Source organism: Lasioglossum baleicum, chromosome 4, assembly GCF_051020765.1.
Source record: "Lasioglossum baleicum chromosome 4, iyLasBale1, whole genome shotgun sequence".
NCBI lineage: Eukaryota > Metazoa > Arthropoda > Insecta > Hymenoptera > Halictidae > Lasioglossum > Lasioglossum baleicum.
Window position 1 is genome coordinate 16402030 of NC_134932.1, and position 20015 is coordinate 16422044.

The window sequence follows — 20015 nt, forward strand, 5'->3', positions numbered from 1 at the left end:
GCAGCCTCGGTCTGTTCAACCCCTCTGCCAGTTCGTGGTGGTGGGGTGGTATCGAGGCAGCGACACAAGGGATGAGCCGTAAGTCGTGCAGATATGTTGCCCACGGTTTATTACCGGGATGCCGGAATGGCCCAGCCTGGAGGAACATTGATTTAATGCGGGAGTAATTGGGCGACCGGACGTCTCTATGAGCACGCCACCTTCTACCGCTAATGTGTTCCCGCCCTTCTAACCTTTCGGTTAACCACCATGCAAGCGAGGCACGCTTCCTTCACCAGCCCCGCTACGCTCCGGTCGCCTCTCCACCCGCGGGACGTGAGAAAGGCGAACGCTTTATTGCTGGTTTTATTGCTCGGCGAGTTTTAGCCGCAGTTCGGATCGGCTTATGGCGCTTATTAAACTTTGATGTCACCAAATCGCTCAGACGCCCATCCGCGACCCCACAACACGCCCCGCGCCGGCCCTGCCTAGCCGTGCATGTTTTACCGATACACAAAGTTGGCTGTCGGCGTTGGAACAAGATAGTAAGATAATTATTTAGATGTTTCGTCACGAATTTTAATAACCTTGAACTCTGTTGGCAAGGCCATCTCTTTGAACAACTAAGCGCTATGATGTTGGCTTGGAAATACAAATAATTGATGAAGATGACTGACGACATCAACAGGAACACAGCTGTCACATCCAAAACGACTGATAGTCATTCGCCTTGAACCTGAGCACGGACATTTTACATAGAATATTTCTATACAGGGTGTTCGCGGTAAATTTCATTTTAAAAATGGGAGAAGCATGAACTTACAGTATATTTTACTGGCTACACGATAACCTACGTCAACTTTTTATGTTTACATTATTTTTCGAGAAACGAACGTGACATTCAGTTTTTTAAATGGGATGCTATATTTTCTAATGACAGCGTGGATCAAGACGAAATCACTCATTAGTAACACAATGATTTCCAAGGTCATACAAGGTCAGAAATAAGAGAAATATGTAGATTAAAGCGGATTGGTTATTTTTAAATGACGATAGAATCTAGTTGGTTTTAAGAATAATTTATAAATCCGGGCAGTGTATATATAAAGAGAATGTTCAACAATACTCCAATGTAGCTTTTCAATTTTTTCGAACAAAAAGAGTCAAAATTATGCGAAACAAACATGTGTGTCTGTACTAACGTTTCACCTTTGAACTGCTGAAGTCATCTGCACAACATGTCAGTGGAAATAATTCATATATTAAAAGAGCCTGTTTGTGCAATTACGTGTCAACGAAGTCTATTTATAACGTAGTAACATTAATTTCTAATTAGTAGCATTCAATTTTCGAATACTTTAGCGGGAATCATCGTTTTTTTCGCTCAAGAGCCGTTAAGTGAGCAACGGTATTATTTCAGAAAAGATTCGCATTTGATGATGATCCGCATCGCGTGCAGCAAATTGAAGGTTACGGGTTGATTTGCGTGCAATATTGAAGATGAGGTCTTTCGAGCTACTCAAATTTTATTAGCCACGAACTCCGTAATCGTCGTGGAGGAAATGCAAATTATTTTACCCGAAATAAATGGTTGTATCTTGTTTTTCCACCACACGTAGCACTAAGCGCACTTGCCACTTGGTCTAATGTTCAGAAATTATCGTGTTCTCAAGGAATGTGCGAAATCGTACGGTTTCTGATCATAGAAGACTTCCAAAGAGAAAAATATTTTATATATTTCGTCATGTTACTCTTATTGCTCTAATAGTGGATTTAATCGAAATAGTGGCTCGAAAACAATTTCATATAGTTAATACTCATAAAATACTTATAAATGTCTAAACTTTGATGCGAAAATAACGGTTTACTAATGTTTAGAAAATAAAATGTTTTGTTGGACACAGGTTCAGGACAGAAGTAACAATAATATAGGAACTGCGAAAAATTGTAATAACTCTTTAATATACTTTCATACGGGGCATGATTTTATTTTTTATATTTTAAAAAACGTAAAAAATGTTAAATTTGTCCCCATTGTAAGATTGGTGGACGCTGTAAAAGCGATACAGCTCCAGCAGATACGAGAAATAGATTTTCGATCGAAATGGCACAAAATTCTTTAATGCGATCCAGGGTGCGGAGCCGTGCCGCAAACGTGCCCTACGGAAGCGATGATAGTATGTGGACGGGGGGCAAGTTTGCATCCACACATGGCGCGATCACGTGTCCGGGGCGATTCGGCGACGAAACGGTGTAAAGTTTAACTTCGGCTACACCGGCTGCACGGAATGTCTGTCCCAAGGACGGGCTGCTTTCTGATCAGCCGCGAGGCCACGAGCGGAACGGCAGTTTCCGGGGGTGAGGTCGCGAGTACGAGGGGGTGGCGACGCCTCAAACGCAGAAACGGCCGTTTCGCCAAAGCTGAACTGCCGAACGAGGGGAGCGGATACGCGTGACGTAATAACTAAGCGATGTGTCGGCATAACAAGTGGCATTTTCTGTCCCACTACGAACTGCGAAAGGAAAAGTCCTTCCCGCAGCCGTCGGTGTTTTTAACAAGCGTTTTACGTCAAAAAATTGTTAGAGTTCGTGATTTATGTGGAGTAATTGTTCCAGTAGTCAACCATTTAACCCAGTGTTTCCCAACGTGACACTTACGCCCCACAGGGGGCAATTTGATTGTTAACCACTTCGTTCCCTTGGACGTGTTATGTCGCGACGTCGACACTGTTTGTATAAAGTCATAGACGTGTTACGTCGCAACGTTGATACTGTTTGTATAAAGTCACAGACGAGTTATTGCGCGACGTGTTATCCCGCGCCACAATACCGTTAGCACGAAGGATAACGCGTCCGTGGCATCGCGCAAGCGGCATTGCGTCGCGAGAAAACTCGTCTGTCACCTTATACACACAGTATCGACGTCGCGAGATAACTCGTCTATGACCTTATACAAACAGTATCGGCGTCGCGACATTACACGTCCAAGAGAACGAAGTGGTTAAGGGGGGCAATTCATCAATTTCCTAATGATTTCTTCCTAAAACCTATCATTTAACCCTTAGCACTCGAATGGTGACTCTGAGGCGCCAGTAAAAATTGCTGTACCATTACTCAAAATATTGTTTACATTATTAATTATATCGGTATTTAATCAATTACTAAACATTTAGGTTCTGTACGAGGTATTATACCAATTTCATATCCATAAATTTCAAAAATCATAGGGAATGCAAATATTCAAAGTCGGAAGCAATGTTTCACTTTCGAGTTAAAATTGCTCCGAACACAAAGGGTTAAGTTTCTTCAGTGAACAATTCAATTTTTGAATTTTTAGAAGTTATGTATATGTTATAATACTTAGGGGGCATAAGAATTTTAGACAGGCGGGGGTATGGCACAGAGAAAAGGTTGGGAGACACTGATTTAACCCCTTAACGCTCAGATTTTCTTGAAATTTACTCTTACTATAGTCTAAGTATAAAATCTCAATTTTTAAGGTCTGTTTACCATTTTCTCCATGCAGTAAAAGAAACGCACATTGGTACAGGATACCATAGAAAGAATCCATATCAGCGGCCTAAGTGGTTAAGGCAAGTAGTCAGCTATCTTAAGCATTGTTACTAATAATTGACTATTTTATAAATCTTTTATTTGAAGACATGAGGCTACGCATTGGAAATATACAGGGTGTGGCCGGACGGGTGGTACAACCGAGCAGGGGGTGATACTACATGTAAAAATAAGTGACAAAAAAGGAATAAAATTTTTTTGTTTGATGCTTCGTTTTCGAGAAAATCGAGTTTGAAAATGCAGCGAGTACATGTGCTATTGCATAGGAATCGTCTGACGCGTCTGACCATGATCAACCAATTCTACTTTGTGTATATACTGAAGCACGCGAACCTGACGGAACTTTAAAGTCGATTTTAACTACGGCAGTTATCACACATTTTTCACACAAAACAAATTAAACTTTTTGCAACCATTACGGTCAAGTTTTGCCGGTCTCTTTCAATCGGTTCGCCGATGTAAAGTGAGCACCTATAAGCGCCTCTAGTGTCAGCAGAACGATCTAAATGAAGCGCCTATAAGCGCCACTCGTGTCAACGGAAAGAACTAAAGCAAGCGTCTAAAGGCGCCAGCAATACATATATGTATGTATAATAATTTTTTAAAACGCATTAAAGTGTCAACGGTAACGAAAGAGTAAAATCAATCAATAAAAGAACTTTTAAATAAAATTTGTAACGGAAGAAATGACAGGGCTTGTTTTGACCCAACACATACATATATACATATATCCCGTACTTATATAATCGTTAAATGTCAATACAACCAGAAAAGGAGTGATTTTATATTTTAATGTAGAATATTTTTTATACTAAGTAAAAGACGTAGAATCAAATTTTTTGTGGTAAATTGATTTGGAAAATTTATTCTGTAAAAAGTCCAAACGTTTTCGCGCCCAAGAAATTAAAGCAGCAAAACACGTTAAGCCCGGAATCTTAATGAGTTTGTCGTAAATACGCCTGTAATGTAGATATGAATTATGAAGAAATCAACAAATTCCTTGTTTTTACGGTTCAGAGACCAATAGAAATTCAAATTAGAGACATCATGACATGCAACAAGTTAAAAAAGATACATTGAAATAACCGGCGACTGGTTTCACCGACATTACTTTGACTGGCGAGTATTCACCGAAACCAAGTTTGATTGACACCTGCATTACCCGTTAGGTACTCTTGCCGCGAAATTGTCAAAGTATTTATACACTTCTTATCGTTGGTCGAAGATAGTGTACATCAACGTTGTTGTTGGTTAATACACGTGTCAATCAAGCTTGCCTCTAGCAAGTTAGCAGTGAAACCTACGTTTAGTGACTCCAACGTAACAAGGTGGTGAAACCTTATTTACGTAATTCTCATCTGCTGATTTCTTATCGATGACAGCGTGAACTTTTGCTACAAGAAACAAATTGAATATTGCAACCACTACACTTTGTTTATTTACAGAATTTAAAAGTAAGTGATATATTAAACGGTGGAATTCATGACAAAGTTTTAACAAACCTAGTAATTCCTTGACGCTTCAAAGTCTGTAAGAAAATTATGTAGTTTCGTTCATTTGACTTGATCATCTCCATGTTTCATTCCATTTATGTATTCCGTGAACTTGTGCTCCATTCATTCTCTATCTTATAGATCAGGCCCGAGCAACTTCTTCCCCTCGCTTCACGAGTCCCACTACCAGTGTACAGGTTCCCCCACTATCAACTATTGTCCCTAACGTGCCCCCTCTTAATCTCCTCAACCTCCTCCTACACTCCACAGGAGATTAATTAAATAGTAATTTTTTCTATATCAGTTAGCGGTAAAATAGGTTGTTTCAAATAGGAGAAGTTCATCTGACCCAACACCTAACTCTTGAATTTCATTAAGTAATTGAAACAATAATTCATAAGAAGGAAATGAAACCATCCGGAACTTAGGCGTTTTCATCGGACAAAGAAACTTCGTATTATAATTTGCTCAGAAGACAATGATGAAAATTTAATTAGATGCTTGCTAAATAGTACTCGTAGATCTCCCTGAATGTACAAGTAACAGATGTGACGTACGCCTATTTGTTCCGTGAAAATCTTGAACCAAAGTTTAAGTTGCAAAACTGAGGGGCGTTAATTAAACCACTTGGATTCCCCGGGAGTCCTTAATTTCACAGTTGAACATGTTAATGTATGCGAGTGTCTTCGATAACTTGATCCATCGCAAGTTCCACCGAGATGCGACGGTTTCGAACCGCACGGCGATCAATTTTTTCGCGCGGGCGTATGATATTGTACCGCGTTAATTGTAAGTTCAGAGGACGCGCTGCACCGAGAGACCCCTAAGAAACGCATTCCGGTTTTCGTCCCGAAGACATTGGCGGAACTGGCCTCCCGATGGTATTGGGAGAGTTTTTCTGGGAGCAGCTCGTGTCTCTTCTCCCGACATCCGTGCGAATGTAGGAGCGCAGGGTGTGGTGTTGGTACCAGCCAGGCAGGCAGCCAGTGCAGTGGTCCGCTACTGGTTCCCGTGGCTGTATATGCGGCCGCAAGAATGTTCGCCGTGTTGGTTCGATTAATCAGTCGTTTTTCGTGGCCCGGCTCTGGGCCAATAGAGCCAGAAAAACTTAACGTATGTGATAATGCGCCAGCTATGCTTCCCCGCTTGATCCGCCACCGAACGGGTCGCGTCGAGAGAGAGAGTGCTTGTGGGCTGCCGTAGAGTCCGCAACTTGGAACGTGGATCCCGTGGATCATGGATCGTGCCCATGCCCATGCCCGTGCTGAATATACCTACCTACATCGAAACGGCCTGGCCACGGCCGAGCCGACGCGTCGCCAGGATCACTGACCGGCAGGATGCTGTCTTGCAAGGGACTCAAACTTTTTTCCCGGCGACAGCCCCGAGGACACGTAACCAGAAGTCTGGTTCAAATATACCCGAACACGGCCCGCGATATTTCAGCTGTGATCTTTAACGAGCAAACCCGCCTGCGACTGGCCCTCTCTTCGCGGTCGTGCTTTTGCCGCGCGCGCCGGTAGCTTCGACGATTATTTTTCGATGAGATAAATTGATATGGACTCCTTCTTCCTCCTTCTTCGCTTTCTTCTTGCCTTACTTTCTTTCGTCGTGTGCGTCTCTCCGCTTGATCACGTCCCCCGAAAATGTATGTGCAAGTCGACGCGGCGATCTAGAAGAATCGCTGATCGGCTCGATACATCACTAAGGCTTGACCTACTGATGCAATGGTTTGTCATTTTTCTTTCGGACCGAGACTTGCATATTCTTTTGCTACTGCAGAGCTAGCTTCTTATTAACTATTATTTTACTATTATTTTGCTATTTCCCTGCTTGCCTATTGTTAACCCTCGAGTGGATCTTGAAAATGTACGTTGAAAATGCAATGATTCCATTAAATTATCAAGTGAGATAGCAAAATTTCATTCATATAGGTTTTTAGTAGAAAAATAATATTTATACTGTGGATCCAAAAAGTGTTTGTACACTAAATTTGATAGTCCCGATAAATTGCAGATGTTTAAACAGAATCTTGGTCTCACATTAACGCTTTAGACTCCTACTTCTACCAACCATTATTCATTTTAACCTAAAACAATTTCGCACAACGTAACAAGTGGAAAACTGAAGACATGTTTTCTCTCGATGATGCTACCAATTAAAGCGTCTCTAAAAACATTGAAATATGTTTGTCGTGAAGAAATCTTCCCTTGATTGAAGTCTCCGCTTAACAACAACATTGTAAAAAACATGATGTACAATTTTTTGGTCATTGTATTAACGTTTAAATGAAAGGTATACAGCTAACTTTACTTGGTCCTCATGTTAGTCCCATAGAACAGTGACAAAAAATCGTACATTAATTTTTAAGAAGTCGTTGTAAACGGAAAGCTTCAATCTTCAAATCCGTGGGAGATTCATTCATGAGAAAAGTTTTATAATGTTCTTACAGAGGTTTCAATTTATAATATTTTCAGGAAGAATGGGTCTTCAGTTTCTCATCTACTACATCAAGTAAAAATACATATATTAGAGGAAAATGAATAATGGTGTACGAAAGTAGAATCTTCAAACTTTTTAAAATCAGTCCAAACTTATTGCTATACTTTGATGTTCAAATATTGTTTGGATCCACTATACGACCGACAGAGAGAGGCTTTCGATCTCAATCGACTCCCGCGAAATCGTCCAATTGCACGGTGAAACCGGCGTTCGTCGAATGATTAGGCTTTTTACATTAACCTGGTTAAGATTACGCTTCGCTAGCCACGAAGAAACGTCGAACGTGACCGACTTTTCAGGTAAGAAACGCGTCTGAGAGTGACACGCGTTATGACATTCCCGGCCTGTTGCGAAATACACATCGACGGCTCCACGATCGAAATCACTTTGTGCCTATAAAAATGGATGGAATTGAAATCAGCTTTTCGAAAGGGACTAGCGCGCCGTGTGCGTTCGGCTCGATAACGCCGCTTTCCCCTCCATATTGCGCCATGACACCTTCACGCTTTAATCGAACACGCTTTTTTACTTTTCGCCATTTCGCGTAAAAATATGTCTTCCATTCGCGCAGCACCCTACACACAATGGACCAAAATCGCTCGATAAACCGGCTCTTTGCCGAGACAATCGGAATTAGTAATGGACTGTAGAACACGTTTCATTGTACCGATTGCCGTGCGGAAACATTAACCGTCGATATTGTATAGAAATTAAGTTCTTCAACTTTTTTACGTACGGGGTCCACCCACAATCTTTTTACGGCTCAGTGCATTTCACGTCCAAAGAAGTATACTTCTTCAGAGGTTCGTTACAGTGCCTTTAAAATCGAAGAAAATACAATAGACGTATCTCTCCCTCCCGTAACACGGTAGTTAGGTTTCCAGATGTAACAAAGGTATGCTTGTTTTTACACCAACAGGCTCTCTGAACAAAAAATTGAGAATTTCTTCTTTTTTCCGGTATCGGGAACTATATTTAGAAAGTAGATTGTATGAAAGGGTTGATTCCTTAGGTTATTAGAAGTAACTTTCTCTGGTTTCCTTGGTGCAATGTCGCTCCTCACTGTATATTATCCTCACATTGACTGTGGCAAAATTTCGACTACTTTAGTTCTACTTGCCTTTCTTTGAATTTTTGAATATGTTCATAAGAAGTTAAAAGATTCAATAAACATTCTCACAACATTGTTATTTTTCTTCCAGCATCTACTTCTATACCTTGTCCAAGGAGGTGAGGCAGTAAAGTGCCAGCGTGCATTCTTTGCTACCTGAGAAGGGTGACATCAACTCTGTCGCGACTTGCTACTGTCTACAATGGTCCTACTGCTTTGAGAGGAAGTTCATCTCCAGCGAGCCCAATTGCTAGAGAACACCTAAGACAAGCGGTTAAAGCTCATGCACCGAGCTACCAGCGAGCGGGAGCAGCGTCGCGGCCATCATTACCATCGAATTCGCAAGAAGTTCGTCGCCTCTTAACTGAAACGGTCCGGTTGAGGCGCGTTTTGCTGAAAAACCTCGGCTGGACGTGACGAAGCGATTAGCAAGAGCGAGGAGACGAAACGGATCACGGAACGTATGCCGGGCCGAATGAGACGCATAAATCGTGGGGCCCAGGGGCCCGTGGTCTGCGCGGGTACAAGAAGAAGACAGAAAGCGGTGGCATCTGGGCCGGGAGCGGCGAGGGAAAGATATCGCGAGGTGTCGCGCGGAGTTTAAATAAAAGCTGGAACTCGCGGGACCGGCAAAAAAAGTCCGCTCGGAAAAACACGAGATTTCAATTAAAGAGACAAGCTTAGTAATGAGGCAGCGTGGATTTATTGGCTCGAAGGCCGTGGCGCCTAAACGTCTGCGTGTGTTGTTGACCGGGTATCCGCTCCACAGCTCCCTGGCTGCTCGCAGTCCGTCAGAAGCACGCGCGTGTTAATGTATTCGTGCGTGCACGTGCCCCCGAGCCATTCGGCCCTTGCTCCGACCCTTTACACGGGCCCCGATACCACACCAACTGTTCCCCGGGTTCGGGCCTACCCGCATGCATCCGCCCGTACCCGCCTGTACCGACCGCGCCTCCATATTCCCCCGAATTGGCTCATTTGCATCCGATCGGAGATTCATTACCGTATTGCCCGGTAATAGGACAGTTCCACTCGAAGACACCTCGACTTTCCTCGCCCCGTTATCTATCCTGCCCCCGATATTTCGAATACGGAACGAGAACGACCTTCCAACAGGCCACCGCACTCATCCATTTCTCTGCCTCGACCTCGTCAGCTGGCAATCGTGTGTTTGTTCCGTCGCGCGTGGGAGAACCTTTTGCGTGGCTCGCGCGCGAGAGATCCACCAGCAACCACGGTTTTACCTGTAATTGGGATGATGGACCGCTCGGGAAAGAGTCGCCGTGACGATTTACTTGCTCCGCGTGGTGACGTGCCAGAGTATTTATTTTGTAGGTGAGCAGGATAAATGGTTCACTTGGAACTCCGATGGTATTGCCTCTCGAGTAAAGGGTCCACAGGCCAACGAGGATATTCCGCGGCGATAGATTGTCGGCAATGCCGCCGCGTCTTGGCGGAGATTTTCCGCGTTATTGTGAACAAACGCGTAAGCCGACACGTGAATTATACTGCTGCTAGAACTGAATATTCCTGGTGGTCTTTAGAAAGCTTAACAGTAAACCTACCAGTACAGTGGTGCACTTGGCACGAAAAGCTGACTGACATGTGATTTCAAAAAAGTTTTTCTGAAATGAAGAATTTCTGTGTTTCTTAAGATAGTTAAATACTTATGAAGGAATTATATTACTATAAGGTAGTTCGTTATATACCTAGAAGGTAGTAATGTTCTCTTTTCCATGTACTCACTTATTACTAGACAGCATGGTTAATACATTTGCGACAGAAACAGGTAGGTGTAAGTTAAAACAGTGGAAACATTAAATATATTAAGGAAAAAAATTCATTTCTATTTCACTCCAGTTTGTTGCAATTCAGATAGAAAATTTTCATTTTGCATAAAGATTTGAAGTCTAATTATAATCATCTGAAAACAGTGAAATTACACTGAATGATTGTTATTATTTTATAGAGTATATCGATATTAATCAATAACTTTTAAATTTTTAAAAAAATATTTTTATGAGAGAAATCACATTTTAGAATAACAATACATTATCTATTCTAGCTATTGGTACAAACTTAATAACAGTATAAATATGGTTCACATGTGTCAGGAATTTAAAAAATCCTGCCAAATAGATAATTGGCGCTGTTATAGGTATGTAAATCGTGCCAACTGTATTCTATAAATATCTATCTTGCTCTCAACTTTCTCTTAATGAAAAGATTTCGTGGGCAGAGTGTAAAAAAGAAGAATCAATGAGAGATAAGAAGATACAGTGTTCAAAGTATCTTGTAACAGCGACAATCAATGGCTGAAACTTATCAGCGAGGACAGTGGTCGCAACACTTTGCATAATTGCCGCAGCCTAATTAACTTCCTTCAACTAAAAGAGGGCCTCGCTAAACAGATAACATTATTTTCGCGTTAATAAACTACTTCTGTGACTGACAGACACGATAAAGGTTTACTCCTCGCATACTTATCCACTGAATATTTTCACGCGAAACAATTTTTACGTGCCTTGCATTTCGAAGCATTTTTCACTTCCTTTCGAGTTTCAACTGAACATTCTTGCATGTTTGATTAGCACCGTCGAATGTTTTCGCTATTATTGCTCACTTACGACAAAAATAATCTTACATAAACATTATGATGTTTTTCGTAATATCTTGAATTATTATAATTTCGTCACATCAGAAACTTAAAAATTGAAAATTTTGTGTTGTGTTACTGTTGCAATACATGAAGTTCATTATAGATTACAACTAAACATTTTTACATATTTACACTTTGTATAAATGAAGAAATTAAAATGCAAGATTTAAATTTCCATAAATATTTACGATTTACCATTTTCATTGCACTTTATATTATAAACGCATTAAAGTATGTAGTTTCATGGCTTCCGTAATCGCCAATATAAATGCATTAGATGTATAATAACTCAAGAACTGGTAACTCGTTTAATACTGTGAAAAAGTAGTCGATATCATTAGAGCATTTATTATAGCGTAAAAGGTTTTATATATGGTTTCTCGAACCATTTGTGCAAACATTCTTGTACAATATTTGCCCCATTAATTGAAAATTGCTTATAGAAAAAGCATTTATTGCTTATGGCAGGATATAGTACTTCGGACTTGTTTTGCTGGTTACTAGAATCGTTTCGGTTGGATTAACGTCGTAGAGACTCTAACATTATTGAAGATAGATGAAAATAGATACACAATTCATTAAATAATAATAATTAAAAATATTTCTCGCAGAAAACAAGGCACTGAAAATGTACTAATATGAGAATAAAGTAAATAAACACACAAATCTGATAAAGAAGAGATAAAACATGAATACAAAAATAGAGTTGTGTTAATAAATGTATCGATCACAACTACAAATTTTTAGAAACTTATTAATAATAATCTAACAGTCATGGGGTTTAATAAATGTACTAATAATATCCTGATAGTCGTAAATTTTTATAAAAGTATCAACAACAACCTGATAGCCAAAAGCTATTATAAAAGTTGTAATAATACCATAATAGCCATATAAATGTTTATAAATATATAAATAACAACTAGACTACGAATTTTACGCATTTTTGACAAAACTGAGTACGTGCAGTTCGAAACTGTAGATTAAAAGAATTTAATAATATCAGTGTGCTAGTTCCAACTCATTAAAAAAAGTAAAGGAAAAAAGAAATTGTTACTTGGCCTCTATTTCTTGCAATTTTTGTTTTGCACAAAGATAAGCCGTCTAATAATAACATAACAGCCGCAGGACTTTGCATTCGCAGTAGGAAGATTGGACGCATTAATATCAATCCACGCGACGCGGCGCGGCAACACATCCCCGCATGTACTACATCCCGCAATGCGTAAGAAAAGCCAAAAAAGGGGAAGAACAGTGCGATTACCGATCGGAGAGTCCTCGTCAACATCGTGGCAGATCGTTGGTTGGCCACGACAAGAAACGGCCCGCATATAATCACGGAAATTATCGGTCGCCATGGGTCCGGGTACGTTTATTCAGTCACAGTCAAACTATCGTTGCCATTTGTAGCGGGCAGTTATTCGTTCACGGTGGATCGATTAACAAGCTTCTTATCTCGTTTAAGGATTTTTATGGCGTACGTTATAGCTCGGGCATCGCTGTCCACGGGGGAGAGAAAACATCGTCGGCACCGCGGCTTAAAGACATGATCCACCGAGTAATCGTCTTTCGAGCCCGAGAGAGCCCGATAAAAAACGCCACACGATACGAATCGGCTGGTCCGAGCGCCGATCGGCCGCCGGCTACGAATCACCCGGTACCACATTATATCATATAATTTTTATCGGATCTCAAGTACAATCTCGCGGTGTACACCCGGGGAAATTATGCATAAGACTTATCATCATTCTGCCTCGAAAGTTTATCGGGCTCCGGGACCGGGCCCTGGCCCGTTCCCTTTGGAACTCAGGGAACGCTCCCGGACGCGGTGCCATGCCAGGGCGACCGGTAAAAATTGCTAATTCCTCGTCTTCGTCCGAGTTATACCACCTGGTAAGTTATAATACCGTCCTCTGGAATAAACCCTCCTACCTGGGTCGTCGCGACGGCATCGTACCGATCGTAGCCGGTCGTTTCGTGCGGTGACGGAAACCTTTTAGCCTTTTAGCGTTTCACGGGGTGCGTACCGGGTCGTTTCGGCAAGTGGCTGTCGACGCAAACTGCCGCCGCCGTTCTCGTCTCTTCCAAAGGGGATACCCCTTCTCCGCACACTTGCTTCAGCAGCGTTTCCAGAAAGATTTCAATGTACCGAAGTGTGGAGGTATGCCGTGATACTTTTCGGGTGCCGCGCGATCCCCCGTTTCGAAGCCGGCGCTCCGTGTGTGTTATTAGGGGCGATTATCATTCAGCCGGCCGGTCGCCGACCGTGCAACCGTATTTCGGAATCGTTAGCTGCGATTTACGACCTCGCTTGTTATTAATAACAATTCGACGACCACGCGTCCCGATGCTTTTCCACGTTTTCGCGGTCGTATCATTACGCTCCTCTTCGTTTTGCCGATAACTGGCGGAACGACGTTCAATGTCTCAGTGCGTCAACTGCGGTGAGAAAGTTTGAGAAGTCTCGACGGAGCCCGATTATTAACAGCTATTGGTATTGGGGTGTGGAACGAAAGTTCTAAAATTTTTTAATAAATACTGTTTGCAATTTTTGAGGTAACTTATCGTGTTACTGAATAAACCTATGAATAAATATCTTCATTTTATCTTCGAATGTTAATTTAAAAACGAACTTTCGTTCCAACCCAATGGTTCATAAAAGAGCCTTAGATAATGTTTCACCCATTTTTGTTTTACACTTCAAACCAACAAATTATGTGTACTTATAAATACATCTCACAACAGACAAAAAGAGATCAATCATTTGGTAAAAACATAAATTGAAAACAGCATTAGAAGAATTTAATTCTTGCTGTCTAATGATCGCCCATTAAACAAAGTTTCAAAGATTAATCCCCGATTTCTAATTTCCGAACAGATTTGAAAGAGATGTTTATACTAAACTGTAATAAAGACACAAAAATAATAATTAAATATTTTCAATGTACTCTGAATTGTCTTGTTCTGCTTTCAGAAAGTAAGTATTGCTGTACAAAATAAATATTTAAGGCCATATTAGAGAACGGTCTTTCTTACTCGGCCAGAAATCGTTTCTTGTAACGGCAGATCCCTTGATAACAATAAAAACCACCACATTATGCCCCAATACGTCGCGCGTGTAGTAATTCAACAAATTTCTGAAAGCATTAAGGGGAACCACCGACGACGCGACAAAAACAAGTAACAATTACACCAAGTTGAACGCATGTGCGCAGCAAGAACGCGGCAGTAGAAGGAAAGTCGTGGTTTTTCTTAAATAACCACCGTATTCGGTCGTGTACCGCACGAGTAAGAGGGCGAAACCGCGAGCTTTGGCTACTACCATACTGCATGCTTACATGTATGTAGAGGTGCTTAACAATCGCTGTCGATTTTTACTGGAAACGTATTTGCTATTTCTGAAGTGTAAGTGTGGAACTCTGAGTTGACTGCAGATTATATTAGATTATGAAGAAACTTGGTAAGTGAAATTTAGAACAGTAACATGATTGAAAGACGTTTAAAATATCGATATAGTATAGTGTTTTTTTTCAATTTACGGAAATATTAAAAGAATAAAGAATACTGTAGCTCCTATTTGCTACAAACCATGCAATGCGTTTTTATTCTAAAAGAGACTTAATATAATTTTAGTCATCATCTTATTCATGATATTAACATATTGCCTATCAGAGATTATTCATTATATTTTTTAAAAGTATATGACTCTCAAGGAAGAGTTTATTTTTGTAGTATTAGGTTGAAGTTCGTAGCGTTTGTAAATTAAAACTCAAAGATAAAATTAAGATATTTACACATAGATTTGTTCAAGAACATATTTTCCGTTGTATTAGTTTTTGCCATCTTTTAGCTGGCTTATGATGTTATTCAATAAACCTATGAATAAATATCTTACTTTTATCTTTGAATTCTGATTTAGAAACTCTACGAACTTTCGTTCCAACCCAATATAAAAGCAATAACTCGTTTAATTATGAACCAACATAAGTCATTCTGTGTAATATGATTTGATAGTGATGAATAAATATTGGACATTACCGAAATCAGTTAGTTTAATTTTCATCAGGTAAGATGAGTTAAATTATTGTTACGAGTTTTTGAACCACCAGACAACAACGAAGTCAAGAGAACTGAGGTTGCACCATAGTCAAAGTACTTAAGTACTTTATCAGTACCAGCAGGTACTAGAGTAAACTACTGGTATAGGTTAAAAGTATACCAAAAAGATTGTCAAAACCAGTATACATAAAGCACTGTTAGATTGCAAAACTTATCACCTTGGAAAATTTAAGGTGCAATTGTTAAAATTTGCTTACAAAAATAAAGAGTATAATCACCTACAGCTTAACATCTACAATCGAACATTTCTTAATAAAATAAAACTTGTATACTCACATAATAATTCATTGCTTCTCCAAAAAGTCATTATAATTCACCTAAAACTCCATTTCTTCTTACTTATTCAAAGTAGACACTCCTAGATTCATCATCTATTTATGGGTAGATCGCGGATTTCATGCATTTCTGACAAAAAAGAACAAGAGTCTTAATGCATCACATCGAAATAAACATTATTCAAAGGAAAATTGAATATCCCAATTAAGACCAGCTTTGTACCTTAGATGATATATAATAAACTCGTAAATTGTAATAGCATTTCTTGATTGAAACGCGCTTCAGAACATTCACGTTCAAAAATCGAGCATTTCAGACGCAACAACTTAATAGGACAATGCTTGTGGCTATTGAAATTAACTCGGATTCGTACATGAGTCTACTGTCTACATTGAACTTGATCCCATCCCTACCGAGCCGCGCCGCTGGATCCAATGAATAATACAGGCGTAGTGCAATTAGCTTTGCTGTTTTCAATTTAATCGGCGTATTATCAACCCTTCAGGGAACGCGGACCAGTTCCCGCAAGAAAGGACACCCATTCGACGACATGCACCACCACACCATGCGGCGAAAGTCATGGCGCAGCAGGTAGCGAGACGCGCAAAGAACGGCCGCGGACACGACGCAGCGCATCACCGCGCGTCATTGCGCTCTTATTGTGCCCGACCGTTTGTCAACCCGATTTCATCGATAGGAGAAATAAATTTATCGGGCTAGTACGTTTCCAGCCGATATTTTGCGACGTTCTGGCGACACACCCGCCGCAGCCGCCGCCATTTGTAATGCTGATGGTGGCGAGAAGCATTTGTACGATATTTATGTACCGAGGATGATGGGCGCGACAGTTTTGACTTGCACGCCGCACCGGTTCAACGTTAGAATTTACCGATACGTGGAAAACTCGAATACTGGGACCATTCGTGATGATATACGGACAATTCTACATATAACCCGGAACCATAAGTTTTCTTGGTACATCTACTAACAGTACATCAGTGGTTTTTGTGTGTCTCTCTTAAAATATTGTCGTGTTCTGAAAGAATATCTGCTTGTAGTCGTTTGTAACGAACGTTTCTTGAAGAACAGATCAATTAGGTACTCTTCGCATAGGGTTTTATGCATTTATCACAGAAATGAGTAGGTGAAATATGAGATTCTCCTAATGACAACTTCTTTGTTACATCGCGTCAATCAACTCCGTTGAGATCAAAAAGGAGTCCACACCCTTGAGGAATTTAACGCTAGAGAGTCGATCGGATCAAAATGACTTGTTTCTGATGTCTTCTTCCACAATTATTGAAATTATAGAAGTGCTCTCCTGCAGCTGATCGTTAACCCCTTGCCGTATTTTAACGAGTCACGCTCGTCATGAAGATTTTAAACAAAGCCCAACAAATATGAATGTTTCGCCTTTCTTTCTAAATTAAATGAAATTTGATTTGTTTGTAATCAATATTTAAGCATTAAATTAAATGTAGCCATACGAAAAATATAAATTTTCTTTTAGCTTCTACAACATTTTTGATGATAAAGACGTTTTAATCGCTGTAACTGTAAAGAAAATGATACGGCAAGGAATTACTTTTGGAGCCCTAGGGCCTAGGCTAACACTGCGTGAAGACCTACCCAATTAACCCAAATTAACTCAAGTACCAAACATTTCTGTGTAACCTATTTTTTCTTAAGTTTTTAATTTAAATTGTTTTTATTTTTTTGACCGCGAAGAGTGTCTTGGGCCGCAGATAAAGCCCATGCCTACGTCCCCTCAGGTTAATGTAGGAAATTTTTCTCGGTATAAAAATGGGCAGTGTACTCGTTCGATAAAGTCTGACCTCGAGTTCTCTAAATCTTTTGGATCCTCATAATTCTTTTGCATGTTCGCAGATCCCTTACGTAAATCTTCTACGACTCCTAAACTTGTGAATTATTTTGAATCTTTTTAGATTCAGTTCATCATTTCGCTAACGTAGTTGATGTATAGCATGCAAGTACGAATGTATGCATGAAACTTAAAGTCTCGATGATATATTAGGTTGCCCCAAAAGTTCGTTTCATTTTCAGAAGTTTCGAAAGCTTAGTGTAATAATGTAATAACAATATGATATTTGGTTGTTTGGTATGTATTTGCACGAATCTAGAACAATTTGACTGTTGTGACTGTAATTTTAATATAATTCTTTCTTTTTTTTTATTTAAAAGAAGTAATTAAATTTATTAGTTATACGAGTCTCCAAATACAAAAATTACAATCTTTTAAAAAGGAAGAAATATAGAAACAGGCTACAACATTATTGCAATCTTATTTTTTGTAAGTTTTTAAAATGATTTTTGCCCTTCAGGTTCCGTAAATTTGGATTACCGTAATTTGTGATTAATTGTATTGGTACGTTTTAGTGGTTAAAAAGTAATTAGAGTTTCTCACTTTCCAGTGAAGCACAAATTTTTAAGATTTTAGTAGAAAAAAATACGGTATGTAGATGAATTCAAAGAATTTAGGTAAGACAAAACAAAAAATAAACTTTCATATGGCTCCCATTTTTTACAATAGATTCTGAAATTTTTTTTCATAAAGGTACATAGTCTGGTCATTAATGTGATTGATTGATATTATAAACAAAATAAAAAGTAATCACTGAATGAATGCATCGAAGAAATGCATTAAATCACTAACCTACCAGAACACATTTGTCCAAAAAAAGTTTCTACTATATTTACTCAATTGGTACTTACAACACATGAAGTCTCTAAACAATCAGTATTCATCGGACAAGGTATTTACCATACTGTCATTGTTAATCAGCCTAAGTACAATAGGTATTCTGATTGCTTAATGGCTTCATACATGACTGGCTACTGACCTACTCGTGAAGTAGTATCCGCGACGTTTAACATGACACGCGTAGTTTACGTTTCGATCAATGAATATCGAGTGGTATCTAGATAAGTAGCATAAGAAAATTGCACCACCCCCCAAAGAATAATAAACGGAGCACAGCAAATCACATTTTTGAATAGAGAATTGTCAAGTAGACACGCTGAGAACCCTTATTCAACTCTGACGCAGTTATCCTTCCAATTGGCACAGCTTGTTTGAAATTGTTCGAGGTTATGTCGCGTTCACACCAAAGTTTACGATGCATTCACGATGCACACATACCCTTCATTAGAGTACACATTTCATGGACTTCTAAGATATAAGAATTTCTAAACTTTTCTATGAATTCCTAAACTTTTCTATTTTCTTCTGATAGATAAACATTCAGTAAACTTTTTATTATAGTATGTAGAAAGAAAAATTTATTATACAAATTTTAAAATATGCTATGATTTACTGAAATGTTATTGTTATTGAAGTTTAAATTTTGTTAGGTTTTACACATAGGTTAAATACAATTCGAAATAAGAATAACTTTATACATTAGTTAATAGAAGTAACTTTATAGAAATAGTTAACCGATTTAGTTATATTTTATTAAGTTTATATTTAATTATTAATAATAATTTGTTATAGTTACATATAATTTAAAATTACTTTGCTTAGCGTCAAGTCATGATGCAAATAGCACTCAAGACTGGTTAGGATTTCTACTACACTAATTATGCAGTGGATGATCACAGTCTATGCATTTCTGACCTCATGTTCAACGATATTAACCCTCGTTAATAGTATTAGATCTACTATTACTACCGAATTACACTTTCTCATTTTATTGTTACAGCTTCTAAACATAAAACTATAATAAAATAGTAAACCTCGTTTACAACTTATACACAAATGATATTAGAATTATGGAAATCTAGTTGGTGTAAAAACTTCAAAATAATATATCTCACATTAATTTAATAGTATAGTATTGTATATAAGATTATGTATAGAGAGAGTATATTATATACATACATATACATATAGTATACGTATGTGTATACAATACGTATAGTTCGTATAACTTAATTGAATGTTGATATCGTTCAATATAAATATATTGTAAGTATTAAAACATGAAGTAACCTATTTATTAATAGATTCGATATTGCCAGAAATTGTAAATTTCGTATTAAATAATTGTTATACAAGAAGTCACAAATCAGAAATGTCAGCTCACCTGTTACCTCCATAATTAATTGCGTAGCCCGATCAACTGTCCACTTCCGCCTAAGTGATATGTCCGAAAAATCTTATGAGATGAGCTATTAGATATGTAGTACAGTAACTGGAGTGCTCGAGTGTTGGTCACGAGTTTCGCAGTCTAGGTGAGAAAAGTCGGTGAACGAAGCGTTAAACGCGTTCTTAGGGCAGTTT

General features: G+C 39.1%; 1 protein-coding gene across 7 annotated transcripts in view; it reads right to left on the reverse strand.

Moving 5' to 3' along the window:
- The window catches only part of LOC143207936 (protein trachealess-like), a 231661-nt gene that overhangs the window by 177939 nt on the left and 33707 nt on the right, over positions 1-20015 (reverse strand). The window contains exon 1 of one of the 7 annotated variants that reach the window (XM_076421877.1): positions 19819-19837. The exons of 5 other annotated variants lie outside the window; for them this stretch is intronic. Coding sequence is in view for 1 of the 2 variants with exons in the window: in XM_076421876.1 (XP_076277991.1) it covers positions 15713-15714 (2 nt within the window). In the remaining variant the exon portion in view is untranslated. Of the gene's footprint in view, positions 1-15712; positions 19085-19818; positions 19838-20015 lie in introns of those variants that run through there. One more of the 7 variants, XM_076421876.1, reaches the window with a different exon arrangement.